Source organism: Cotesia typhae, unplaced genomic scaffold, assembly GCF_013202065.1.
Source record: "Cotesia typhae breed Kobodo isofemale line unplaced genomic scaffold, CoteBio_Ctyphae contig_119, whole genome shotgun sequence".
In the NCBI taxonomy this organism is placed as follows: domain Eukaryota; kingdom Metazoa; phylum Arthropoda; class Insecta; order Hymenoptera; family Braconidae; genus Cotesia; species Cotesia typhae.
This window is the reverse complement of record NW_027423712.1, coordinates 1,152,776-1,170,065: the sequence shown is the minus strand read 5'-3', so window position 1 is coordinate 1,170,065 and position 17,290 is coordinate 1,152,776. Positions and strand designations below refer to the sequence as shown.

At 30.7% G+C, this 17,290-nt stretch overlaps 5 protein-coding genes across 7 annotated transcripts; 2 read left to right on the top strand and 3 right to left on the bottom strand.

Moving 5' to 3' along the window:
• The first annotated feature begins 670 nt into the window (after positions 1-670).
• Positions 671-5,935, top strand: LOC141530872 (uncharacterized). 2 transcript variants are annotated; one of them, XM_074248255.1, is made up of 5 exons: positions 671-1,131; positions 1,891-2,303; positions 2,382-2,510; positions 2,714-4,423; positions 4,893-5,935. In XM_074248255.1, exons 2-5 carry the CDS (start codon positions 1,961-1,963, stop codon positions 5,588-5,590), a joined length of 2,880 nt encoding a protein of 959 aa, XP_074104356.1. In that variant the 5' UTR covers positions 671-1,131; positions 1,891-1,960; the 3' UTR covers positions 5,591-5,935. The 2 variants fall into 2 exon arrangements, with proteins under 2 accessions (XP_074104356.1, XP_074104348.1); XM_074248247.1 differs by having other exon boundaries at positions 672-1,270.
• A 146-nt stretch (positions 5,936-6,081) lies between these two features.
• LOC141530909 (antichymotrypsin-2-like) lies at positions 6,082-9,255 on the bottom strand. Of its 2 annotated transcripts, XM_074248300.1 has the most exons (8): positions 9,102-9,255; positions 8,733-8,872; positions 8,462-8,644; positions 8,180-8,390; positions 7,675-7,889; positions 7,095-7,428; positions 6,787-6,925; positions 6,543-6,671 (listed from the first exon to the last, which is right to left on the bottom strand). In XM_074248300.1, the coding sequence occupies exons 1-8, from the start codon at positions 9,109-9,111 to the stop codon at positions 6,665-6,667; spliced, it is 1,239 nt and encodes a 412-aa protein (XP_074104401.1). In that variant the 5' UTR covers positions 9,112-9,255; the 3' UTR covers positions 6,543-6,664. The 2 variants fall into 2 exon arrangements, with proteins under 2 accessions (XP_074104408.1, XP_074104401.1); XM_074248307.1 differs by lacking the exon at positions 6,787-6,925 and having other exon boundaries at positions 6,082-6,671.
• On the bottom strand, positions 9,239-17,142 carry LOC141530939 (uncharacterized). Its single transcript, XM_074248339.1, has 6 exons — positions 16,936-17,142; positions 11,067-11,241; positions 10,288-10,406; positions 9,937-10,077; positions 9,708-9,872; positions 9,239-9,375 (listed from the first exon to the last, which is right to left on the bottom strand). The coding sequence occupies exons 2-5, from the start codon at positions 11,113-11,115 to the stop codon at positions 9,708-9,710; spliced, it is 474 nt and encodes a 157-aa protein (XP_074104440.1). The 5' UTR covers positions 11,116-11,241; positions 16,936-17,142; the 3' UTR covers positions 9,239-9,375.
• Nc2alpha (negative cofactor 2 alpha) lies at positions 11,393-13,402 on the top strand. The gene is made up of 5 exons (XM_074248332.1): positions 11,393-11,779; positions 11,972-12,044; positions 12,127-12,220; positions 12,549-12,725; positions 12,996-13,402. Exons 1-5 carry the CDS (start codon positions 11,738-11,740, stop codon positions 13,273-13,275), a joined length of 666 nt encoding a protein of 221 aa, XP_074104433.1. The 5' UTR covers positions 11,393-11,737; the 3' UTR covers positions 13,276-13,402.
• Lin (protein lines homolog) lies at positions 13,911-16,944 on the bottom strand. The gene is made up of 2 exons (XM_074248276.1): positions 16,675-16,944; positions 13,911-16,558 (listed from the first exon to the last, which is right to left on the bottom strand). The coding sequence occupies exon 2, from the start codon at positions 16,408-16,410 to the stop codon at positions 14,671-14,673; it is 1,740 nt and encodes a 579-aa protein (XP_074104377.1). The 5' UTR covers positions 16,411-16,558; positions 16,675-16,944; the 3' UTR covers positions 13,911-14,670.
• Positions 17,143-17,290: the final 148 nt, after the last annotated feature.

Sequence of the window (17,290 nt, the reverse complement as noted above, 5' to 3'; positions counted from 1 at the left end):
AAAAAAATTATGAAAATAAAATCAGCTGACATCGGTAGATTTTTATCATTTTTTTACTGAAAAAAATTATGACATTAAAGTTAGCTGTCACTATTATAATTTTAATTTTTTTAATAAATAAATTTGCTCCAAAAAATTATTTCTGAAAAATTGCAATTTTTACTTAGTTAATTTTTTAAATCAATTTTTTGGTCTATTTTTTCTTTTGCCATAATTTCTTTGTCAAAAAAAATTTTTTAAATGAAATATCTGCTAAATTGATTTTCTTAAAAAAATTAAAAGAGAAAATTTGAAAAATTCCACATGTAATTTCAAAAAAATATATTTTTATTTAAAAAATTAAAAATTATCAAATTAAGTTTCATTTTTTTCAATTAAAAAATTCTAATAATTTCAGATGGCTAATTAAATTTTCATAAAATCATATCAAATAAAAGTTAAATATCACGTAAAATTTTACTACCTGCTCAGCATATATATATATATATATATATATATATATATATATATATATATATATATATATATATATATATATATATATATATATATGCACTCACGAATACATAAAACATCAGTTGTTACTTTTTTCTTGCACACGTGTCTCCATTGTTGCCAGTTAGCTCCAGATTGTTCATTTTTTCCCACACACATGTTGCAGCTCCTTGCCTCCTTATTATGAGCCAGCACACCAGCAGATAAAGAATACAATCGAAATCTTAGTCTCTTGCTCGCTCCCACATAACTTCAAACTATTTTAAATTTTGACCGTTAAGGTTTCCTCTTTCTTCTGTTTTGTATTGTCTGGCGATTGGTCCGCTGACTTTCAATGGATGGGAGACCGGTTGTTCGCGCGCTCAGATTGGTCCAGACCCTCCCCGTGTGTATGTACCTACGTATATGTGTGTCAGCCTGTTGCTTCGGCTTTTAACGCGTTCTTTCAGAGAACTTGTCTGTTGGTGGTTGTGATGCTGATGCTGAATACCACTCGCCTTTACTTGCATTTTTTACCAACCACTCAATCTCCAGTTTCACTCGGTGGTTTACGAATACAATCGACAGTGTCAATGATGTTTATTTCATTTTTAATTAATCTCAGACTAATTTCAAGGCAATAAAACAATCATACTGGTAATATATAATTAAACAGTGAAATATAATATAATTGATATAAAGAAAGTGAAGGATTAATCAAATATTCAAAAGAATTCAAGCAATTTGTTTCGTCACCAGCTTTGCTTTTTTTTTTCTTACTTATGTAAACTTCAAGGTACGAGTACATTTTAATAATGCCTACTCAGTTTTTTTTTTTTTTTAATAACAAATGATACTGAAATTGGCAGACATCTAAATATTCTTGAAATTTTTTTATAAAAATTAATTTAGTAGGTATTTATGAAAATTAAATTAGCCGACATCTAAAAATTTTTAGAATTTTTTTTATTGAAAAATTATTTAAAAAAAAAAAAAAAGAAAAAATATCACATGTAAATAATTTTAAAAATTAAATATGCAATTTTTCAAAAATATTTTTTTATTATAATTTTAATTACAATAAAAAAATACTTCTAAAAATTTTCACTTTTAATTTTTATTAATTTTTACATGTGAAACTTTTTACTTGATTTTTTTTAAATAATGTAATTGCTGTAAAATTCTAAAAAAATTTTTAATATCTGTCAACTTCTGTGTTCTTAATTTAATTGTTAAAAAAAAAAATCAAAATATTAAAAACGTCGGCTAACTTTATTATTATCAGGTATTTTATTATTACAAGAATTTTAAAAAAATATTATGAAGTTAAAGTTAGCAGTCTTGAGTATCTATTTATTTTTTTTTAACTAACAAATTTATTTTGAAACCATACAATAATTTTATTAATTTTTTCAGATTATATATTCAGTGATAAAATTTAAGCCAGCGATTGCAATAAATTAACAAAAGTGTTATTAAGTCCACGATGAGTGATTCAAGTGACAATGTCAAGTATAAATGGACACCTGACAGCACTTCCCTGTTGGTCTCAGTATGGGCAGATCGACAGGTGCAGAAGCAATTGGAGTATGCGACCAAACCGCAATTGATATGGGAAAGTGTAGCGAGGTATATGCGTAAAAAAGGATATGAAGTTACGGCCAAGCAATGCAGATCACGGATGAAGCAAGTGTTGGTGTGCTACAAGGAGGCTAAAAAAAGTGGGACGAGAGCCGGAGTCGAGCGCTACTATGAATCGATTGACAAAGTGTTAGAGAACAAACGAATTGAGAAGAATATAATTAATGATAATGGAATAGATACTGTTGGTAAGTTATTATCTGAATAAATATGATTAAAGTTGTCGTGATTTATTGACGCCTGTTTAATGTTGTAATGGATTTCAGATTCTACTAAAGTTATCAAGTCACCACCGAAGGAGATTAAAACTAATGTTAATATACGTATGCGACAGAATAAATTCGATGATCCAATTAATAAAAATATTGAAGTTATTCCTGGAGATTGGCAATTTGGTACTTTTATTAAATTATTTATTTTATGAGATTGAAATTTAAAGACATTTAACAATTTTTATAAATTTCTTGACTAAAAAATTGCTGCAAAAAAATTTTATTTAAAAAATTTAATCTTTAGAAGCTCTAAAAAATTACAATTTCAATTTTTTAGACCTAGTTTAAATAAAAATTTTTTTTTTAATTGTAAAAAAATTTTTCAGAACATGATGAGTACGCAGATTCTTCAGAGTCCAATGAAACAGTCCTGGCCAGACCAGTATATCGATGCTTTTCTCCGATAAAAAACGCAGGAACGAGTACAATCACCGAAACGATGCCTCTAAACAAAACTGCGCGACGTTCGTTATTAATTCCCTGTGAAGAAAGAATAAGATGCGAGAACAGTGAGAGGTACTTTGAGATTCCGACTAAAAACAGCGTTCAGAACGTCCAAAATCAGATAATCCAAGAGAATATGATGCTGAAAACTCAGCTACGTGACAACATACAGCAGCCACCAGAGGATCGTCCTCTGAACATAAATCCGCGGTCGCAGCCTCAGCAGAATATATTATACCACCCTAATCGTGTTTCAACAAACATGCAACGAATTCAAAGCCAGCTTCAGCATTACTGTATCGGAAATAACGGAGCGAGGCCTCAAGAGCCGCGAAAAATTATAAATCCCGATGAGGATCTGATGAGAAATGATATTTACCGGTATTTATCGGGTTATGACGACTATCCGGACGTAGAACCGAATTTAAGTCAAGGATTTATCAACGTGAAGAATAACAAAGCGCACAATTTGAATGAAACTTACGATCAACCGATGATGTTTGGCTCTCAAGTTCCTTGGCAAGCAGATACAACGACTATTACTAACAACGCGACGTTCAATGATGACACACTGTCCATTGAATTTCTCCAGGACTCGCCCAGCCCGTCGGAAAATGAAGGAGTAGGAGTAGAAGTAGGAGTTAAAAGTAATTCATACGACAACCGCACAATTCCAAACGCTCCAGTGAGGACTAAAAAAATCCAGAAGCTCGAGCAGTTGATGCTGAATGCCATATCATCGCAGACAGAAGTGGTGAATAAAATTCTCGCTGCTCAAGATGTTATGGTCTCTCGAATTTTAGACTTTGACAAGGACCGCCAGAGTCGCTTGGAAGATCGGTTGAACCAGCTGATGACTGTGGTGCAAGAAAGAGTTGCTAAAAAGGAAACTGACCAGGAAGAAGTCCAGCAGATAAATTTCCCAACTTGTTTTTCACCTCCACCAAAACCTGGAGCTGTACCGCCAAAGTTGGACTTGGTACCACCGAAGCCGTGTCGGGTGCCTTGTACAAGCCCAGGCAATGTCGAACTGATAAATCAAAATCCCTTACAAACTCGTCCTGGAGTTATTGGACCCACTAAGCCAGGTACTATCTGGACAAAGCTTGGACCCGTGTCCCAGAGTCCGTTTGTGAGAGCCCAGCAGCAAATTTCGGCAGTAACCAAAGCTGCTGAACACTGGCGGACTCAGTCGTCTGCTGAGCGACGCATTGCTCAAGCTTGCAGTTCGGTTAATAATACTAAGAGCTCAATCACCGAGACTATTAAATTTATCAACAATGAAAAGCTGATCGAGGAGAGGATTGAGAATGCCAGGCGTACTTTGAATCCTGATAAAGACCAAACAGCTCGCCGTAAATTATTCGAAGCTCCGGAGGAGAAAATAGAGTCTGGAAGGAAAGAACCTTGTGCAGCGATTGTTCTGACTTCTGCTTTTCTGGATATTGAGCGACAAGCTGAAGAAAAGTCGCGCTATGTTGCTTCAAGGTACGAAGAGTCCGACTCCCGCGATGATTTGCCAACTGGTCTGGGAGAAAGTTACGATCGCTTGAGGCGACTAAGCATTCGCAGAAAGCCTAAGAGTGTTCAAGGTAGATATAGATAGATATCAGTTTTATTTGTATCATAATTATGTGTTTTACAAAATATTAACACTAACATTAGCATTAGTATTTTTAAATATTATTAACATGTTTTCTTACAAACTAAAGGTACAATTCCGGTATCAGATGTCTTGATCCTCCGACAAAATATCCCCGAGTGAAGTGCCATTAATAAGTGTTAAAATGAAATTGATAATTTTTTTCAATTTTATTGTTTTGAATTGTTTTATTAAAAATTTAATTATTTAAGATATTTTATACGGGGATATTTTGTCGGAGGATCAAGAATCATGGAACCACAATTCCATTTATTATTATTACATATTAGGTATTAGTCTTTAGTAACATATAATTTTTATAAAATGATTTTTCTGCCTGTCCAGCATTTTTTTTTTTTTTTTTTTTTTTTAAGTTAATTGTCCAATAAACTAATATTTTTTTTTAAACTGTGTTCAAGGTAATACTCTTGGTAATATTCTTGGAGATAAGCTGGACACTTCAACGCCGGCTAAGACGGCTCGGGATAATTGTAATGGTAATAATTACGACGATGAGCCGCGACAGACTATCCAACAGCTGGCTGACTTAGTGATGAAGAGCGCGAGGTTCAGGAATGTCGAGCCTATTAATCCGGGTAATCAGCAAAAACTATCCGTTCACTTTCCGCAGCGACAGGATCTGCCGGCTAGACCTGCGCGCGAAAAGGACAGAGAGACCCAGCGACAGAGCTGTAATAAAGCCTATGATTGGCTTCATGATAGATACTCTTATGGAGATAAACAATCAATTGGACGGTACAATGAACCAATTTATAATGCACACCCGATTGGTTTCACAACAGCCAATTTGAATATTAACGATGAAAATATCGTCCGGCCGACGTTCGATCGGCAAGTTGGATTCCGACAGGACATGCTAAAGAAATATCAAGAGTTGAACGAGATTCAGAATATAAGAGAGATGAATAATCGCGGAGAGCTGATTGACAGATACGCCCAGGACTTTAAACCTCGTCGTCCAGGTTCTGGTGGTGATGACGAGGATGAAGAATTCCTTGATACTACGACTACTCTGCAGCCCTACAGGAAGACGTCATTAACTTCTTCCGGCACTGAGCACTCCGCTAAAGCCGGAACTAACTGTGTTATCTCATAGCTAGAGTTTATTAAGTATATTTTTATACTTTGCTTTATTATAATTATGTTACTTTTTTATTTTATAGGCAGCTGGAGAACATGCAATAATTTGTATGTGCAATTGAAATTAATTATCGCTAGTGGATTAGTAACATATGTCTTCCAATAACATACAGTTATTTTGTTATAACTTTTATTTTTACTCATTATTTTTTGAGTAAAATACTGCCATAATTATATTTTTCTTTTTCACATTATTTTTGATGTCTTATAAACTTTATTATCAAATTAAAATTATAACAATGACAATTAAAATTTTTTAAACTTTGTATTTCTTAATAAATAAAAATAATATAAGTCTTTATATTAATAATCTATATTATTAAGAGAATAAGAAAAATTTTGACTCCAGGATAGTCATATGATAAAATTAGTTTTTTTAGTGAAATTTAATGTCATTGCAAAGGTCTTGATTTGAATTTTTGCCTTTTCAATGTTTCATATCATTCTCAACGATAGTCAATTTATTATGATAAGTATTTAAGCTGCATTCAAAAATGCTCTATGTCTAGATACTTAATTAAAAAATGACCTTGTATCTTGTGAACTAATGACATTTTCAAAGATATAAACTCATCCTGATGTTACACTCATCAGGACCTTTCATTTGAGTACCCACATCAATTTTTCATATATTTATATATATTATATATATTTACATATGAAAAATATATCAAAATGCATGTGGGTACTCAAATGAAAGGTCTTGATGAGTGTAATATCGGGATGAGCTTATATCTTTAAAAACATCAATAGTTAAGAAAGTACAGTGCAATTTAACAAAAGTCATTATTTAATAAAGAAAAATTTTATTTATTTATAGTTCACATGTCACAACAGTCAGTTAGTGACTGCAAATTTAAATACTTAAATTATAATTATTTTTAGTTAATTTTTAGTTTAAATTATTTCTTTAACATGACCACTGAAAAGAACAATGTGTTCGCTTACAATTTGGAAGAAAAATGGTCTGTCTACATGGAAATGCGCTCTCTTCAGTGGACTATCACTGAATCCCAGTCTGTTTTGGAGATCAAATACTGGGAAAAAAAAAAAAAAATTATTCTTTTAATTTAAAAAAAAATTTATTTATTGATAAAATAAAATTTGTTTAAGAGTGCGAGAGCTAATGCGAGCCGATAGTAAGAATATTACCTTTCTTCGAAAATACAGTGTCCAGAAAAAAGTGTCACTGCATCTAGATCACCAAGTCGTTTAATGATTGAGTAGTAGAAAGGACGATCGATACGAAAGTCAAATGGATATTGTATGGAGAACGATGTAATTTGTAAGCCTTTAATATGTTTTTACAGTAAAATTAAGCGTAGAAAGTTCAGAGAATTATAGTAAAGAATTTAGAACAGTTATTACAATTACAATTAGCGATAAAAATTTGTTAATTACAGTAGTAACAGAAAGCAGCTGCGTAAAAAGACAAAAAAAAAAAAAATAGAGTGACTCACCTGTAGCAGCAGCAGCTTCACTGCCTTCTTCGTTGACCTCAATGAAAGACTTTTGAACTATTTTGCTTACTTTTAGCGGAGGAACATCCATTATTCCCGTGAAATTAGCAGTATCTTCAAACATTTGGTTCATACCCAGAGTGTTAAGTGGCTTTTTAAGGTCGATTTTACTTTCAATTTTAAACTTAGGCAGAAACAAATCTATTTCAAATTGTTCTCCAGACAGAAGTCGCTCGAATTTTAATTTATGAAGACCTGCTTCGATATCACCGAGCCCGGAGATTTCATCAGGAAGGATTATAATTATACTCAATGAGTCTGTCTCGTCAGTGCTCTAAAATAGTAAATTAAAATTTAATTAACACTGGCCTAATTGTTCGACACTTTCAATTTTATTTAAAAAAAAATGAAATGTTCTTGAAAAGCCAATCTTAAAATTTATAATTCAAAAATTGTATTTATTAATTTATTAGAGTTGATTTTTTTGTTAATTAAAATAAAATCGCAAGTGTCAATAATTGGATTTTTTACCTTACATTGCAATGATAAAAAAAATTTTTTTTTCAATTAAAATAGGTACCTCATAAGGTATTTCAATAAATCTGGCATTCAACTCGGGAAGTATACCGTAACGATAATTTCCTAATCTATGCATCATTGGCACCATTTTAGTTCTTTTTTCGTCCAGGTGGAACGTCCTTGGATGAGTTTCATTCTCAATAAATTTATCAGCCCATATTCCTTTGAAGTAAACGGCGTTTACGAGAACAAGCGCAGTGTCTGCATTCAAATCTCCTGTAAATTTTAATTTAATAAGTATCAAAAGACGTAAAAAAAAAAAATTTATTTAAGGTAAAAAATCAAATTATTGACACTTGCAATTTTAATTTAATCAAAAAAAAAAAATCGACTCTAATAAATTAATAAATATAATTTTTTAATTATCAATTTTAAGATAATTAGTTTTTTGAGAATATTTTATTTTTTTAACTAGAATAAAATTGCAAGTATCCAACGACTAGGCCAGTGTCAATAACTGGGTCTTTTACCTAATATCTATTTTATTAATTTTAACTAAATTTTACCAGGTTGTACAACGTCTTTAATTCGTGAATGAGTCTCTTTTTTGCACCAATTATTGATAATTTGACTCGAAGCTTCAGCATTCATAAAATCAAGACTCTCTGCAACAGATCTAAATGTTGACTCAGTAATATTTATAAACGCAGGCTTGATCGGCACGACTTTAGTCACGAAAATTTTGTTGGCTAGTTTTATTTGAGCTTTTTCAATCGACTGAAAAATATTAAATTAAAAATTTTTTAACAACTAAAATTAAAGCAAAAATAATATAAAAAATTACTAACATTAAAATTATCAATTAAAAAATTAATCCCAGTTTTTTGAACATAATTTTCATGGGTGAGATGCAGAGTTTTGGTCATTTCTTCAGCAGTTTTACCCCGGGCTCCATAAGATGCCATCATCAGCACCATCGCTGCGCTCAACGGAGAGCAGATAAAGTTATCCGCTACATCTCTTGATACAGTCTAAATAAAAGAATATAAAAATTGATTGGTCAAATATTTTCTTTAGTTATCAACTAGGTGAGCTGGCAGTAAATATTTAATGTCTTACCTCATAAAATTCTGAAGAAAATTGATTAATACTCGCTGATACAGCACGAACGGCATGACGTTTATCATCACTTGATAAATTTAGTCTCATAGAACTCGTACATTGGATTAAAATAAAAATAAAAATTCTTGAAAATATTCCTGTAATTAATTTTAATTATTATTATTATTATTATTATAAATTATTAATATTTAACATGCTGTATTTTAAAGACTCTTTAAATATAAGAACGTCCAGAGAGTTCGAACTGCGCGTCACTATCTCTCAATTGATTTGGAGTTTATCTACAAATTGAAACTTTAAACTATCTCAAATAAGATGAAATATTCATTATTAATATAAATAATTATTTAAAATAATAAAACTCACCGCGATTCATAATGTGAATGACCTCAGAATTTGTACTGTGCTCTGAAAAAATCTTTCAAGTTCCGTTAATTACGATCAAAGCAATCGACACAACGGTAATCACAACAGTTATAGTCCCGAGTTACCAAGACGTCGACTATTTGAATTTATTCCAACCCAAGTATTTAATTCCCCCACTTTGTCAACAATCATCTGTTTATTACACAATAATTTATTTCAAGCTTGTCCACCCAAACCGATACTAATAAAAATACCCATTCTACTCTTATTTAATCTGCAAAATAGAAATTCAATTATGATATTAAAATTGGCCGACGTTTGACAATTTTTTTCAACAATTATATTGCAAGTAAAAAAATTTTACGTATGATTTTTAAAATCTGCAAGTAAAATTTTTTCAATAAAAAAAATTATAAAAATTTTGAAATGTCGGCTAATTTAATTTTCATAATTCAATTTACTATCTATAAATTATAATTATAATTGTGACTAATACAGTAGTTTTAAAAACTCTGCTGTATTTTTGGTATTTACAAATAATACCAAAGTCAATGTCAAAGCTCATGATCTATTTGTTTAATTTTTTTTTTAAAAGCAATCACTTGCTTAAATTCTTTTTAGAGCATTTTCACAAGCATCGCAGCATCCTTTTTCTTTGACCACCGCTCTCCCGCATTGACACTTTGGAGGACGTGTCATTCTAGACACACCATGACATGGATCTTCTTGAGGCATTTCACATGGTGTACAGCAACAAATCTCACATGGATCCTAGTGACAATTGTAATATATATTTTTTTTAATTTAATAAATAAAATTTAGATATTTTTTATACCTGCATTTTTATTTGACAAAAATTACGCTCGCAAAGTCTCCTTAATTCGCGCTGGTAATCCCTGACAAGTCTCTCCTGTATCATCATTTTCTCTATCGAACTTGGTGATGTCTGATATTTATTGTCATTTGTCACTTTTACCTGGATGATATTCAAATTGGTTTTTCTTATAATTTATTTGTTTAAAAAATTACTAAAATTATAAAATATCTGTTAAAGGGTTACATGGGTTACATGTTAAGGGTTAAAGGTTACATGGGTTTTTCGCCGTTTCAAAAAATCGATTTTTTTTTTAATGTTTTATTATATATAGGAAACCCATGTAACCCCTTAAATTTATTTTTATTTTACCTGGTCATATTCATTGACACTCTTGAATTTATCAAAAAATTTTCCAACACTTATTTTTACTTTACTCCAAGACCATTTATCTTTGTAACAATCAAGAATATCAGGTGGATTTTCTGAAACTGAAAATAAAATTTATAAAGAAGTTTACTAAAATATTTATGATATTAAAAGACGTCTAATAATTTTTAGAATTTTTTAAATAAATAAATTATAGAAAAAAAAAATTATTTAAAAAATTTCATAAAATTTAAATAGCTCCAAAAAATTATAAATATAATTTTTTAAAAACAATTTAGCTGTCACTTGACAATTTTTTAACAAACAAGTTTGTTCCAAAAAATTAAGTTTTTTTTAATTTCTATATTACTTTATTATTATAACATAAAAATAAACCTTCCATGTGAAAAAAAAATTATTAGTGGAAATTTTTTAAAGTATTTTTAGTTAATTGATTTTTAAAAAAATTGAAAATTGTCTTATAAAAATTATTTATAATTTAAATAAAAATAATACTCAAGTTAGCTGACATTTTTGATTTTTTGATTATTTTTTATTTATTAAATTAGAACTAAAATTAATTTGTTAAAAAAATTTTTTAAATTAACAGCTGACCGCTAACTTCAGTATTATTAAAATTATCAAATATCTGCTAAATGAATTTTCACATTTAGACCTGGTTTATTGTAAAATAAAAATAAAAAAATTATCAAGTGTTTGCTAAATTCAGTATCATAAATATTTACTTATAAATAAATAAAAGAAAAAAAATTTGTACTCACAATTATTAATTACTCTACTTACAGTAGATGACTGACGTATGTTATCCATTGAATAAATTTGTTCATTCAATTACTGGTAATTTAGATATTTATAATTTAGATCCTTTGTAAAAAAAGTCAAAGTGCAATTAAAAATGTCCGACTGACAAATGAATATTTGTTTATGTGTTTATATCTATAAAAATAAAAAATATAGTAATATTTATTTGTTTATCTGTAAAGTGCCGCCAAATAGAACTGCTCCATCTAGCGTTTTCGAGATCAAAATTACTGATTCACATTTTCTCTTGACAGGCATTCCCATAACTAATCAAAAAAAATACAAGATATAAATAATAATAATAATTATTATTATTATTATTGTTATTATTATTATAACAATAATAATAATAGATTTAATATAGAGCCAATCTAATTATGAAACGAACATAGTAAATTAGCATGAAATTCGAAATGCCTGAAATATAAGAATCATATAAAATCAATGAAATAATATTGAAAGATCTCATTGTGTCGTTTGTCCGAGTCGCGTCAGTGGATAGCTTATAAAAACTTATGTGTTTTTAATTGCCACGTAATTTCATAACATGGTATTATAACATACGTATGATAATTAAGCTTGTATGTTATTGTATAAATATTTTATGATCTAATATCATAAAGATAACAAAATGCCAAGTAAAAAAAAAAAATACAATGCCCGATTTCCAGCAGTAAGTTGTGCTATTTCTACACTCATACATCTTATATATTTATTTTTTAAATATTTTTATACATTTACTAATTTATATTTATTTATTTTATCTTGACAATACTTTTGTCAGGACTTTTTTTAATTATTTTGTTTATTTATTCATTTATTGACAGTTGACCGCAACCTTAACCTCAATTTTTTATTTTTTTAGGGACGCATCAAGAAAATAATGCAAACAGATGAAGATGTTGGAAAAGTTGCTCAAGCTGTACCAATTATAATTTATATCCTTTTTTAATATTAATATTTATTTTTTTAGGAATTTATTTTTTTGTTTTTCTATAACAGCCTTAACCATTTGTATACCTAGAACATTAGAACTCTTTGTACATTCATTGCTGACGAAGACGATGCAAATTACTAGTAATAAAAATGCCAAAACTCTCAGTACATCTCATATGTAAGTTTATTTTTATTTTTTTTTTTTTATAAATTAATTAGTTGGAAAATAAAATCTTGGAATTTTGGAGTGTTCTGTGACATTCTAGAATTTTTTTATGCATGACAATAAATTTAAAAAAATTTTGCTAGATATTTGTTAGTTTTGTGTTGTAATTTATGATATTAAAAACAGACATCTGACAATTAATAAATTATTATAAAAAAATTCCTAATTATAATTTAATAAAAATTCTACAAGTAGAATTTTTTAGTTACATGTTTTCATTATAATTTAATATAAATTCAGGATCACTAAAATTTATAATAATTTTAAAATATTGTTACAGGAAACAGTGTATTTTATCAGAGAGCCGTTTTGATTTTTTAAAAGATCTGGTAAAAAGTGTTCCTGACGTCTCCAATATTGATGACGAAGTACAAAGTCCACCAATGACACCAGCACCCACAGGAATTACTTCTATCAATCCGCCATTAAATATAACGCGTGTTCAGCCTGAAATACGGTAAAATATTATAAATTTTATAAAAATTAAATTAGCAGACTGACAATATTTAGAAATTTTTTTTTTTTTAATAGAAAAAAAATATAAATTCCACGTGAGAAGATTTGAAAAACTATAATTACATTTTCTAAGAAATATTTTCCTAGTTACAATTTTATTTGAGAAAAAAATTTTTGAACGTCTGCTGATTTTACTATCATGGAATTTTATTAAATATAGAAGATTGAAATAGATTAAGTAGATAATTGATGGGTGAATAATTTTTTTTAGAATCCCTAAGGAATTGACAATAACAAGAAAGTCAACAGAAGTCAATAATCATTCACAAGACTGCCTAGAAGCTATTAAAAGTAATATAAAATTAGAAGAGGCTGCACCCTCACCAAATCGAGTTCCTAATTTCCAAATTGCAATACCGTCGTCATTCAATGATGGTAAACCAAATTTTTATACTGAAGTAAACCCGTTGAATTTGTCTACGCAGCAGACTAAAGAAGAAAATTCATCACTTATCAACGTTAATAGTATTGATGAAGATTATGATACCTAAATAAATATAAAAAATTTTTTTTAATATATTAATTAAATTGTCTTTGTATACGTTTCAACAAATTGTCTGTTTAGATGTTAAAAAATAATCGTCAGCACACCAATAAGATGATCATTTTTTATAAGTTTCTAGATTCTTATTATTAAAAAAAATTTTATTTTTGAACAAATATTTCAAGTCATTAAAATATTATTGTGACTATTTATAGTATTATTGTGAATTTTTTTATTATCAAAATTATATAATGTAAGTGACTGATTTTTATCAGTAATTATTTAATTAAATGTATTAATTTAATTTCGATTAAGATTGAATAGTAGAGAAAATAACTAACATGTAGAGTAAAAATCACATTTGTCAGATTTTTTTTTAATTTTCAATTTATTAATTATCGATAGTTTTTTTTTTTTTTTCTTTTTCTCTGTATTTATTTAATGTGTACATAATAAATAGTACAATATTTTTATTATGAGTACATTATCCAATGATATAATCATTGTTTATTAATAAACAATTTAATTAATTTTTATTTATCAATATAATTTATAAAATGACAGATAATTATTTAACAAGAAAATTTGCTAATAATTATTGTTAAAAAATAATCCAATTAATTATTATTTAATTTTAATTTAATGATATATAAAAAATTGTTTTTAACAATGTCATACATTTTTATTACGTTATAAAATTTACAATTAATTATTAATATTATAATTAACGTATAAATATTTTATTTATTTTTTTTAACAATTTTTACTTTAATTAAATTTTTTTATTGTCTACGACTTAATTATTAATTAAGTACAGCACAGTGTTAGTGCTTGATTGATAAACCAAAAACAAATCTTACTGTACAGAGTATTTAAATTAATTAAAAAAAAAAAAAAAAAAAAAAATCAATGACACAATACTATATATATTCTATTGCCGTATAAATATTTTTCTTTAGTAGTACGTTAATTACAATTTGTTTTTAATGCAAACAAACAGAGCAATGTACAAAATGCTTATAATATATTGTTCGTTTTTGCAAATATATAAAATAAAAAAATAATAATTATTATAATTATTATTGCTACATAATAAAATAAAATAATTAAATTAATACATACAAAGTAATGTGATTATCAAATTAATGATTAACAGAAGTATGCAGTTAAATTTACATAGCATTAAAAATAAAATCGTTTTATAGATTTAATAAAACAAATTTTGCCGTGATGAAATGATTAATGACTCGAATGATTGCGGTGATGATTATAAAAACCAAGAGTACGATAATGAAAAATTTTAAATGTTCATACATAGTAAAAAATAATTATAGAAAAAAAAACATGTTAATATTAATAATTAATAATTAATAATTAATTCAGACGTAATACTGTGATAAGTTCAATTGTCTATACCGTCGTAACGAGACTCGCATTTTCCTAATAAATGTAATACAGGAGCAATATTATAAGGGAATAACGATTTAGATACAAGTCTATTAATAGATATTCGTAGTCTTATGAGAACTGTCATGGTATCATCCAAGTCTCTACCACAACATGACACGAATTCATGCCAATTACGCTTGATATACTTAAGAAACCTAAGTAAATAGAGTAAAAAGCAAGTTTCGTTGCTAACAAGATAATCCAACAGCACTTCGTGGTCGTGAGAAACAGCTTTAATAAATTGCACAAAGGTCAGCGTAGGACTGAGCATTTGCGCGAGTTCATTCTGGGGAGGCCCACGGTAGAAGAGTCCAACAGCGACGTCTAGACAGCAAACCATGCCCTCGATCAGCGAGTCGTCCTGGTCGTGAAACAGCTGGACGACCCACTGGGAGAGCGGCATCACGGGATGAAAAGGCATGAGGTTCTTCACGCACTGATCCAGCTGTCTAAGGACCTCGCGGATGCTGCGCTCGATCACCGCCATGTCCGCATCTAAATCCTCTGCCTCGGAGCCGAGCGAGGAGTCGCTGGTGTCGCTGCGGGTTTCCTTGACCGTCACCGCGACGCTCTTCAGCACCAGCAGAACCAGCTTCTGTAAGAGCGGTCTGTCTCCGTCCCCCGAGCCTCCACCGAATCTCCCGGAGCCGTGTCTATAAGGCAGCCCGTCGAGGAGCCTCCAGTCCTTTACAGCCCTCACCACCACGTGGGCCAGAGAGCACGGCTCTTCTGGAAGGTTGTCCTGAAGCGAGAGCGTGCTGCCGTAGCACAGGACTTCGTTGAACAGGCCCAACAAGTGCCTCCATATTATTCCCGGCACGTTGTTATTCAGCAGCACCACTAAGCTGTCCAGCTGAGAGTAGAACAGCTTGGTGTCGATCACCGACAGGTTGGCTTTCACCGAGATGATCGACTCCCACAAGTCGAGGAAAGTTATCACCGCAGACTCGTGCTGCGGAGTGTAAGACCCGAGAATCGCGTCGAACTTGTTCACCAGCACCGACCACTTTGACTCCAGGGCTTTTACGCACATCGCCTTCACCGGAGTGCTATCCAAGCCCTCGGACTCGGACACGTCCAGGTAATCACAGTTCGGGGGCGAGTATTGGCTCTCGGAGTCGTCGCCAGGAGTCACCCCGTAGTCCTTGTGCTCTACGACTCGCTTAATAATGTCCAGCGTGAAGAGCATCTGGCTCGGCGAGCTGGTGTTCACCAGCGAGTGAGTCAGCCTCTCCAGCCACCGCTCCTCGGTGTTCTTGGTGATGATGAAAAAGGAAGCCAGAGCTCGGCTCGCTGTAAAAGACACAAACTTGTTAGACGTGCAGGACAGGTCTATCAGCTGGTCGATTATCCCGTACTCGTTTCTCGTCAACGCTTCACAGACATTCACCACCCTACGACACATTCGCCGGCGCTTGTTTTGCTTTATCGCGAGCTCGAAAAGCAACTGCAGCCCACTTATGTATTCCAAAGTTCTCTCGGGGTCCCACTCGGACAACACACCACCGCGAACCCCGCTGGACCTCGAGGAGTTTACGAACGGCTTTCGGAGGCTGCTCTCGGGGATCCCGCACAAACACTGCTCCAGGAGGCTCTTCTGGAATCTCTCCATGTCGGTGATGAGCTCGTCCTCGTTGTCGTCATCGTAATCCTCGCTGACGATCCTCTGCTTCTTCTTTGCTGGCTCCTCCATTTCCGTAGCAAACTCACTGGAGTCTGGAGAATTATTGCAACCACTGGATCCTTGGCATCAGGTTATTCTTGACACATACATGACTGGACTGCGTTGCTCGGGTTGTCCACAACGCCGAGGAATTCTCGTTCATCATCGAGCTATCACTCTGCGGAAGAAAAGGAAAGTTTGTTTTATTTTATTTTATTTTATTATTATTATTATTATTATTATTATTTTTTTTTTTTAATGGAATAAAAATAAAAATAAAAAATTGGTACTTACTCAGTGACACTGGTGCTACAAGATAAATAAAACATAGTACTGTTTTTTATTTTAACTTTGCCGCTTTGTAAAACTGTTGCTTCTGACACGATGAAGCATGCGCAAGTATAACCCCTCGATTGTTTTCAATGAATATCTTTCAAGATATCTGATTATTTTATTATCACACAGGTTAATTTGAATATTTTAAAAATAAACAAACAAACCAGGAGATTTAAAGGTGGCTTGGAGCCTGATAATAATAAAAATATATAGACTTACTTATCGAGTGTATACTTTTGTTTGTTGAAATTAGTAACGAATTAATGAAACGTTGATTGCTTTTAAAAAGCAATTGTCTTCACGTGGAGTCGATTTATTGAGACAGTTAAACGCTTCGGAACTGATAATTTAAACGTAAATATTATTTGTTTATATGCATATTTTATTGTATTATATTGTATGTAATAAATGAAGGAATTTTCTTATGACTAGGATGAGGCGTACTGTTGAGCACCAAACGGGAAAAGATTGCTGCGTTGCCAAGTGTAGACATTGCTATGGAGAAAATGACAATACTTTATTTAAAATACACATTTAACGATTTGTCGTACACGTTAATAATAAATACATAATG

Excerpts from the sequence above, each read along its gene's own strand:
- LOC141530872 (XM_074248255.1), top strand. The coding sequence starts at position 1,961 with ATGAGTGATTCAAGTGACAATGTCAAGTATAAATGGACACCTGACAGC. Across the intron at positions 2,304-2,381 it reads TAATGGAATAGATACTGTTG|ATTCTACTAAAGTTATCAAG; the intron begins GTAAGTTATTAT and ends AATGGATTTCAG. Across the intron at positions 2,511-2,713 it reads TCCTGGAGATTGGCAATTTG|AACATGATGAGTACGCAGAT; the intron begins GTACTTTTATTA and ends AAAATTTTTCAG.
- LOC141530909 (XM_074248300.1), bottom strand. Across the intron at positions 8,391-8,461 it reads TTTTAATTGATAATTTTAAT|TCGATTGAAAAAGCTCAAAT; the intron begins GTTAGTAATTTT and ends AATATTTTTCAG. Across the intron at positions 7,429-7,674 it reads TTATTGAAATACCTTATGAG|AGCACTGACGAGACAGACTC; the intron begins GTACCTATTTTA and ends TTACTATTTTAG.
- LOC141530939 (XM_074248339.1), bottom strand. The coding sequence starts at position 11,115 with ATGGATAACATACGTCAGTCATCTACTGTAAGTAGAGTAATTAATAAT. Across the intron at positions 10,407-11,066 it reads AAGTAGAGTAATTAATAATT|TTTCAGAAAATCCACCTGAT; the intron begins GTGAGTACAAAT and ends TTTTATTTTCAG. Across the intron at positions 10,078-10,287 it reads GTGTCAATGAATATGACCAG|GTAAAAGTGACAAATGACAA; the intron begins GTAAAATAAAAA and ends AATATCATCCAG.
- Nc2alpha (XM_074248332.1), top strand. The coding sequence starts at position 11,738 with ATGCCAAGTAAAAAAAAAAAATACAATGCCCGATTTCCAGCA. Across the intron at positions 11,780-11,971 it reads ACAATGCCCGATTTCCAGCA|GGACGCATCAAGAAAATAAT; the intron begins GTAAGTTGTGCT and ends TTATTTTTTTAG. Across the intron at positions 12,221-12,548 it reads ACTCTCAGTACATCTCATAT|GAAACAGTGTATTTTATCAG; the intron begins GTAAGTTTATTT and ends ATATTGTTACAG.
- Lin (XM_074248276.1), bottom strand. The coding sequence starts at position 16,410 with ATGGAGGAGCCAGCAAAGAAGAAGCAGAGGATCGTCAGCGAGGATTAC.